General features: G+C 44.0%; 1 protein-coding gene across 1 annotated transcript; it reads left to right on the forward strand.

Moving 5' to 3' along the window:
* The first annotated feature begins 353 nt into the window (after positions 1-353).
* On the forward strand, positions 354-9,054 carry LOC131190036 (uncharacterized). Its single transcript, XM_058166878.1, has 2 exons — positions 354-863; positions 6,191-9,054. The coding sequence occupies exons 1-2, from the start codon at positions 374-376 to the stop codon at positions 6,838-6,840; spliced, it is 1,140 nt and encodes a 379-aa protein (XP_058022861.1). The 5' UTR covers positions 354-373; the 3' UTR covers positions 6,841-9,054.
* Positions 9,055-9,390: the final 336 nt, after the last annotated feature.

Raw genomic sequence — 9,390 nt, forward strand, 5'->3', positions numbered from 1 at the left:
TTGGTGTTTACATGCCGGCCACATGACCACGGAGACATCTTCGGACAGCACTGGCTCTTCGGCTTTGAAACGGAGATGAGCACCGCCCTCTAGAGTCAGGAACGACTAGCACATATGTTCGAGGGGAACCTTTACCTTCACCTTTTACATTTCGAAGGCGCGTTTATATTTGCTCAGCCATTTCAGGCTATCAGCCTTACTAAGTGTGGCTATGTCGATTTGAGCTTCTGTATCCATGATTCTTTGGGCAACTCGTTTGTTTGTTTGTTTGTTCTCCATTAGTTATATATTGAATCATATCCTACCTTCTCTTTGAAATCTCTCTCTTTTTCCCCCCTCTGCAAACCAGGCTCCACTGTGATTCAGTGAAAGCATGGCCCTTGTACGAAGGCGAGCCAATGACAATGCATTCGAAAAAGAAGTCAGAGACCATTTCAACCAAGGAATATGTGAATTAACCTCTGTGGTCAATTGTCTGTACCAAGCAAAAGATGATGTTAGCTTTTACATAGATCTAAAGGAGCACATTGGGAAGGCTACACAGGAGTTGGGCAAGACTGAAGCATTGGTTCTACGGGACCTGGAGAATGTGGATTCAGCGACTTCTGAGATTATGGTCTCAAAGAAAAAACTCGTGGATGAACAGAAAGCCAAAGAGAACGAGCTTGTCAGTTTTCAGAGCCTTCGGAAGGATTTGCAAAGACGCGGCGAGTTGCAAAGAGAAGACTATCAACACCAAAAAGCTATGAAGGAAAAGGCAAAAAGGGATAGAGAAGCTGCAGCGAAAGAAATGAGAGAACAAGAAAGGCGGAAAGATAAGGCCTTGCGGTTGATGTGGATACCAGTTGTGGGAACTATTATTGGTGAGTATTAATGACCCCCTAAACGTGTCAAAAACATGAGTTGTGTCGTGTCCCACTCCTCCGCTGACGGCCGGGTCAGGGAAATCCGAATCAGGCGTGCCTCTGCAGCTCTGCCAAAGTCCTAGCAAAGTCCTCAAGGCAGGCAGGAGACCAGAAAGTGACTTCAGCAAGATATGTTAGACTTTGCCTGACTCAGAGAATGCCAGAAAGCAGATCCTTTATATAGGCCATGAGGTGTGGCTCCATGACTCAGCACTTATCCAGGCCTGCCCCTCCCTTCCTTCTGTTGCCTCCGCCTATCAAGTCTTCTGACGCGAGGGTCACTCCAGTCTGCAGCTGTTGGCAATTGACCTCCCTCAGGTTCACATGCTGTGGAGGAGGGGGAGGGGTCTAGGTGCTCCGTTTGCCTGGGCATGGAGCCAGAGCTGGGGGCTGGAGGTACTTCTCCCTCCTCAGCCTGTCTGGGCATGGAGCCAGGGCTGGGGCTGGGAGGCATACTAGGACATTCTTCAGTGTTCGGAAGCAGATAAGAAGGCCCCGGCTGCGGTGAAATCGGACGAGACACAACAAGTTGGAAGAAATACTTTGAGGCACACAGCACAAACAACTGATCTCTCATTAAAGCAGCCACATCTCTTTTAGACTTCCATGGAGTTGACTCAATGAGTCACACTGACACCATGTGTCAGGGTTTCCAAGTAATACACCCAGAAAAAGCAGAACTCCAAGGCAAGCAGTTTCCGCAAAGAACAAGTTTATTGGCTATATCATGTTGGCACAGGCTGGTGAAAACCAACTCTAAAGGTTCCCGCAATTTTCACCTAATTAAAAGTTTTCCCCGTTTCCCCAAAAAAAATCAGTCACATGGTCCGATCAAGGTACTGTCCGGTTGCTTGGGAACTTCACTCCTCCTCTTTTCAGCCACCTGCGGGAATGTCCTTGGTTCACAGGGGAAACTATTGTGTTTTGACTGCAAAACCCCAGCTATCTCTAGTCCACCCTTCCTATCCCTCAGTACCATTGTGGCAGCACTGAAGCCTCCAAACTGGCCTGAATCAGGCTAGCTTCAGAGTCGACGCCATGCTTGCTTTAATAAGCTGGTTTCCTTGTGGTTTCCCATCCAAATGTTAACTAGACCAGGGCAGGGGTGAAATGTAAAATTTGCTACTACCAGTTCTGTGGGTGTGGCTTGGTGGTGGTGGGGTAATGTAGGCGTGGCCAACTTTTTTTTTTACTTTTAAAAGCATTTTTTCTATAATCTCTTCTGCCGAAAAGATTAAAAAATGCTTTTAAAAGCCTCTGATGATCAGGCAACTCAGCTGGGATCGCCAGAGGAGTCTTTTAAAAGCATTTTTTCTACAACCTCTTCGGCCAAAGAGGTTGTAGAAAAAACGCTTTTAAAAGGTTCTGAGGATCCCAGCTGAGCCGCGCAATCATCAGAGGCTTTTTTTTTTACTTTTAAAAGCATTTTTTCGGCCGAAGAAAAAATGCTTTTAAAAGTTAAAAAAAACAAACCCTCTGATGATTGCACAGCTCAGCTGGGCATGGGGGGTGGGCAGGGATTTTTGCTACCGGTTCTCTGAACCACCTGCTGCCATTGCTACCGGATCGGGCAATCCGGTCCGAACTGAGAGCACTTCACCCCTGCACCAGGGGTCTCCAACCTTGGCAACTTTAAGCCTGGCGGACTTCAACTTCAACTTCAGCTTTGCTGGCTGGGGGATTTTGGGAGTTGAAATCCGCCAGGCTTAAAGTTGCCAAGGTTGGAGACCCCTGAACTAGACTCAACCCCGCTTAGGTTTCTTCCAGGCCAGCGAAGATTGGCCTTCTCATAGGTAACTGCAAAATCGAACACAAGGTTACGACATATTGTATGGCAATTGCATTTGAAGTAATTTGCCATGGCTGGCAGATTACTGGCTTTCGCTGGTGAGTCTACGGATTCCTATCTCTTTAGCTCAAAATGCAGGTTGTTGCTGGTCGATTAAATGACAAGACAGGTAGTCCTCGACTTGTGACCACATTTTTTTTTTAATTTGCATTTATATCCCGCCCTTCTCCGAAGACTCAGGGCGGCTTACACTATGTTAAGCAATAGTCTTCATCCATTTGTATATTTATATACAAAGTCAACTTTTATTGCCCCCAACAATCTGGGTCCTCATTTTACCTACCTTATAAAGGATGGAAGGCTGAGTCAACCTTGGGCTTGGTGGGACTTAAACTTGCAGTAATTGCAAGCAGCTGTGTTAATAGCAGTCTGAGCCACCAGAGGCCCCTCAAAATGCAGGTTGTTGCTGGTCGATTAAACGACAAGACAGGTAGTCCTCGACTTGTGACCACAATTGAGCCCAAAATTACTAGTGTGGAGTGAGACACTTATTAAGCGAGTTTTGCCCCATTTTACGACCTTTCTTGCCACCGTTGTTAAGTGGATCCCTGCGGTTGATAAATTAGTAACCCAGTTGTTAAGTGAATCTGGCTCCTCCATGGACTTTGCTTATCTGAAGGTCACAAAAAGTGATCACGTAACCTGGGGATATAGCAGTGGTCATAAATATGAACCAGATGCCAAGAATCTAAAGTTGGATCACACAATCGTGGGGATGCTGAAAAGGTCGTTAAGTGTGAAAAATGGTCATAAGTCCCTTTTTTTCAATGTCGTTGTACATTTTTGTGTAACTTTGTATGCGTCTAGTCCAGGGGTCTGCAAACTTCAACATCCACAAGTCTTAAAGGAGCCAAATTTGCAGACCCCTGTTCTAGTCAATCTAATACAGATAGTCCTCGACTTACAACAGTTCATCAAAGCTACACTGGCACTTAAAAAAGGGACTTATGACCCCTTTTTCACACTTAACAACCTTTTCAGCATCCCCATGGTCACGTGATCAAAATTCAGGCACTTGGCAATTGACTCATACCGTATTTATGACGGTCACGGCATCCTGGGATCATGTGATCCCCTTTTGTGACCTTCTGACAAGCAAAGCCAATGGGAAAACCAGATTCACTGAACAACCACTGAACAACTCAAAGCTGCAGGGATTCACTTAACAACCGTGGTAAATTGGAGGGGGAGAAATCACTTAACAAATGTCTCGCTTAACAACAAAAAATTTTTGGCCTCCATTGTGGTCGTAAATCGAGGACTACCTGTAGTAGCTATCATCTGCTCCAAATTAGGATGTAACCATTTGCTTAACTGCCATTTCTCTACTGGGTTTCTGCTTATGACTTCACAGAGTATTGGACATACGTTTAGATTGTTTTTTATTATAGATCTTTTTATCCCACCTAAAATTCCTCCCTCCTCCTATTTTCCTCACAACAACAATCCTGTGAGTTGGATTGGGCTGAAAGAGAGTGACTAGTTCAATGTCACTCAGCTGGATTTTATGCTTAAAGCATGACTAGAACTCACAGCCTCTATTGTGGTCCACCAGCAGCTTGCGGAGCTGGCAGCGGAGTCAGACAGTTGGCTGGGGAGGACAATGGGCCAGTCCTGGAGTCAGGGGAAGGCCCGGACGAGGGCTGTGCGTCAGAGGCAGAGATGGGGCCAGAGCCATCTGGGAGCGATACACGGACTCCGGAGCCTCCAGAGGCTGACAATAGTGAGGCAGAGGATCAGGAGGAGCCTCTTCCTAGTGCATGAATGCGAAGAGCTGCCAGAAGGCAAGAGCAGCTAAAGCAAAAAGGATGACTCAAGAGTAAAGCCAGGAGATGGTTGGCCCCTCCCATAAGGCTTAAAAGAGCAGCAATGGCTCTTGGGCTTTTTGTAGGAAAGCAAGATTGCTTTCCCACAAAAAGGGTGCCAAAGAAGATAAAGGTTTATGATAAAGCTGAAGGACTTTTTCTGAAGGACTTGTTTTGGAATTAATTTGGACTAAGATGAGAATGAAGTAATTCTCAGCTGTTCTAATAAAATATGTTTGTTTAGGACTGATTGTGTCTGGTAATAACTACTTGGGCCTAGGTCACAACAGCCTCCTGGTAGCTAGGCCCGCCCCTTAACCACTGCATCAAACTGGGTTTCTAGTTTTCTACTGCCTTCTTCTGGTTTCTCTACTTTTCATTGCTACTGAAGCAATGAGATCAGTAAGATTCCTGCAACTCTCCACCTTCAAATTCACACAGGCCAACTTTGTTCGGCTTCCAAAGCTGCGGAATGGGACAACTCACCACAGCCAACACACCACAGACAACTCACTGAGGCCAACTCTTTGTGGAACAACTCACCATAGCCAACTCACTACAGGACAACTCACTGCAGGACAATTTAACAAATACAACAGTTAAATTAATTTCAACGGAACTGTGGCCAATAATGATAAAATAAAGTCAATCCAGAAATATAAGTATTATAATAATTTCAACCAGAATATAGTCACCAGTAATAAAAGTAACTGAATGAAATGATTAATACTGTGTTGAATTGTCCCACAATGAGTTGTCCTGTACCCTGTTTTCCCAAAAATAAGACCCAGACAGAAAATAAGCCCTAGCATGATTTTTCAGGATGCTTGTAATATAAACCCTACTCCAAAAATAAGCCCCAGTTAAGATCATCAGCCAGATGGACACATTTAGTACTGTATTTCCCCTAAAACAAGACCTAACTGGAAAATAAGCCCTAATTTGTCTTTTGGAGCAAAAATTAATATAAGACCCAGTCTTATTTTCGGGGAAACACGGTAGTAAATTAGCCATATCAAGTTGCCCCATGGCAAGTTGGTTGCAATGAGTTGGCCATGGCGAGTTGTCCTAGATCTGTGATGGCAAACCTATGGTACATGTACCACAGGTGGCACGCGGAGCCATATCTGTGGGCACGTGAGCATTGCCCTAGCTCAGCTCCAGTGCGCATGCCCGTGCCAGACAGCTGATTTTTGGGCCTTCCGCCCATGGAGATCAGGAAACAAGCTGCTTCCAGCCTCCGGAGTGCCTCTGGGGTGGGGGAGGCCATTTTCTCTCTCCCCAGGCTCCTAGAAAGGCTCTGGAGCCTGGGGAGGGCGAAAAATGAGCCCACCGTGCCATCGTGTGCCAAAAGCAGGGGGAGCACAGGGGCGCATGCATGTGTGGGGAGGTGGGGCGCATTGGTGTGAGCACACATGCAGATGATTTCCCGCGCTTCCCCCGCTTTTGATACGCAACGGCAAAGAAGTTAGCCATCACTGTCCTAGATCCCCAAGCTGAGACAAGATAGTTCAGCTGCTGCCACAGTTAAAGAGCAAGGAATCATCTAAACGTATATGGAATAATCTTGGTTGGAAAAACTTGTTGGCTACATGTTACATCCCACGATTTTCTCTTTGTCTCATTATCAGGGGGTATTCAGGCTATTGACGCTCACATGTCTCAGAAGGCAGCTGAGGAAAAGGCCGATGCGGCACAGGAAATGGTCAATGATTACCATGCCAAGGAACAGAAGGCTCTGGACCAAGTTGCCAAATGTGAGAAGCAGTTGAAAAACCAAGAGAGTAAAATTAAGATGGCCCAGAAGAATCTTGAAGAGATGGAAGAGAGAAAAAAGCAGCTAACCAACTTCCACAAGGATGTTCTGAATCTGCAGGAGGCCCTCAGGGGCTGCTCTAACCTGGTGGGGACCCTGCATTCTGAAGCAAACGCGGTTCGGGTGACAAGCCAATATGTGTTCATTTACGATGCCTTGAAGCCTCAAATTGATAGTATCACTCATCACATGCTTCCGTTTCTGGATGCGAAAAATCCCGAGCACCGGTTGCTGGACTGCCCTAACGTAAGACGAAGTATCAAGAAATTGAAATTCTTCTCTGAGACCCCGAGTACTTTGGCCAGAAATACTTACACTCTTAAGGAAATGCTAGATGACGAGGATGTCCGTAGGTACTTGGTCATTGGTTCTGTCATCCTGGCCTTGCTCTGGGCAACTGGCTTTTTGTACAAAATCCTTCTGTTTATTTTAATTGGCTGTATCGTTTTCTGTTTCCTAGCTTAGTAGCTCTGTATTTAAGGAGCACCTCCCATTCTGCGAATCTGCTCCAATACAGGTAATCCTCAATTAACGACCACAATTGAGCCCAACATTTATGTTGCTAAGTGAGAATTTTTTTAAGTGAGTTTTGCCCTATTTTACGACCTTTCTTGCCACAGTAGTTAAACCAGTGGTAGTCAACCTGGTCCCTACTGCCCACTAGTGGGCGTTCCAGCTTTCATGGTGGGCGATAAGGGTTTTGTCCGATACTGAAGCACTTTCCTTTTTTTTAATTTAATTGACTTTTTAAAAAATTTACATAGCATTATTTAAAAATATTTTCATTAGGTTTTCATAAAATTCCCCGTGACAATTTACATTTCTGAAAATATACTATTTGTATCGCTCGCACATAAGTTTAGTTCACGTTACGTAAGTGAAACTAAATGGCGCTATAGTGCGACCGCAAACAAAAGAGCCTCGTCCCGGAATAGCTCGCGCATCTCCCCCCACACCACCCAGCTGTAACAGACAAGCAGAGCTGGTAGCCGGCGCCCCCCCCCCCAAACACAATCCATGATGCGCGAGAGGCATGCGCAGACGATGATACACAGCGCATTATTGTGGAACCGGTGGGCTGTTAGAAAATTTTACTACTAACAAGAGATACAAAAGTGGGCGGTAGGTATAAAAAGGTTGACTACCCTGAGTTAAACGAATCATTGCAGGTGTTAAATTACTCACATTAAATTGTTAAATTAGTCATGTGAAATGAATCCGTTTTTCCCCATTTACTTTGCTTGTTAGAAGGTTGCAAAAGTGGATCACATGACTTTAGAACACTGCAACCATCATAAATGTGAGTCAGTTTGCCAGCATCCAAATGTAAATCATGTGACCATGGGGATACTGCTATGGTTATAAGTGTGAAAAATGGTCATAAGTAACTTTTTCCAGTGCCCTTGTAACTTTGAACAGTTATTAAGCAAATTGCAAGTCAAGGACTACCTGTATTTATATCAGCAGGAAAGTGCCTTTGAGGATGCTTCTATGGCCAGAAAAACTGGCCGAGGCAGGATGAGGACCACTCTGGTCCAGGCTGCATATGCCCTTCCACAGGAGTTGTTCTTGGCCCCTACATTAGTAGAAAAATGGAAAGAAGACACAATATATTTCTTTTAGAATAAAATCGGATAGAATAGAATAGAATAGAATAGAATAGAATAGAATAGAATAGAATAGAATAGAATAGAATAGAATAGAATTTTTTATTGGCCTAGTGTGATGGGACACACAAGGAATTTGTCTTGGTGCATACGTTCTCAGTATACATAAATGAAAAGATACATTTGTCAAGAATCATAAGGGACAACACTTATTGGTAGTTATAGGGTACAAATAAGCAGTCAGGAAACAATCTCAATATAAATCGTAAGGATACAAGCAACAAAATTACAATCATACAGTCATAAGTGGGAGGAGATGGGTGATGGGAACGACGAGAAGATTAATAGTAATAGTAATGTAGACTTAGTGAATAATTTGACAGTGTTGAGGGAATTATTTGTTTAGCAAAGGAATGGCGTTCGGGAAAAAACTGTTCTTGTATCTAGTTGTTCTGGTGTGCAGTGCTCTGTAGCGTCGTTTTGAGGGTAGAAGTTGAAACAGTTTATGTCCAGGATGCGAGGGGTCTGTAACTATTTTCACAGCCCTCTTTTTGACTTGTGCAGTCTACAGGTCCTCAATGGAAGGCAGGTTGGTAGCCATTGTTTTTTCTGCAGTTCTAATTATCCTCTAAAGTCTGTGTCTATCTTGTTGGGGTTGCAGACTTAGCAAACTTAGATCAGGTAATATACAGATAGCCATCGTTGTTAAGTGAATCTGGTTTCCCCATTGACTTTGCTTGTCAGAAGGTCACAAAAGGTGATTACATGACCCCGGGACTCTGCAACCGTCATAAATATGAGTCAGTTAACAAACATATGAATGTAAATCACATGACCATGGGGATGCTGCAAGAGTCATAAGTGTGAAAAATAGTCATAAGCCACTTTTTCTGTACTGTAACAACTTTGAATGGTCACTAAGCGAACTGTTGTAAGTCAAGGACTACCTGTAATTGTGTGACTTATATTTCTTGCTTTAAACTTGTATTTTGATTTCAAATATTTTCAATTGCTTTCTCTTTATAAAAACACGACGGTGGGCTATTAATCCAGTAAAGGAAGAAAATCGTTGTTGTAATTAACCTATAAACTCCTAAACTCTCAGAGTTTGTCTGTTTGTAACCTTCAGTTGGGGGAAGTTAAACGTTGGAGGGCAACAGTTTTTGAATCGACATAACTCTCAAATGGGCTAACTTAAAGAATGCATCCAAAATCTGGGATTCATTATTCCCATGGGATTGAAATTTGGGGAAATCTGCTTCAGTATCACTATGCCTTTCCCAGAAAACCATTGTTAGCGTTCCAGAAAAAACCCCAACTCCAAGTAAAACCTCCGAAGATAGCATCTTTCAAAGTTCTATTTACTAGGATCGGTAAACTGGCACATCTGGGAAAACCCGAATCTGAG

Source organism: Ahaetulla prasina, chromosome 2 (genome assembly GCF_028640845.1).
Source record: "Ahaetulla prasina isolate Xishuangbanna chromosome 2, ASM2864084v1, whole genome shotgun sequence".
Classification (NCBI taxonomy): Eukaryota; Metazoa; Chordata; class Lepidosauria; order Squamata; family Colubridae; genus Ahaetulla; species Ahaetulla prasina.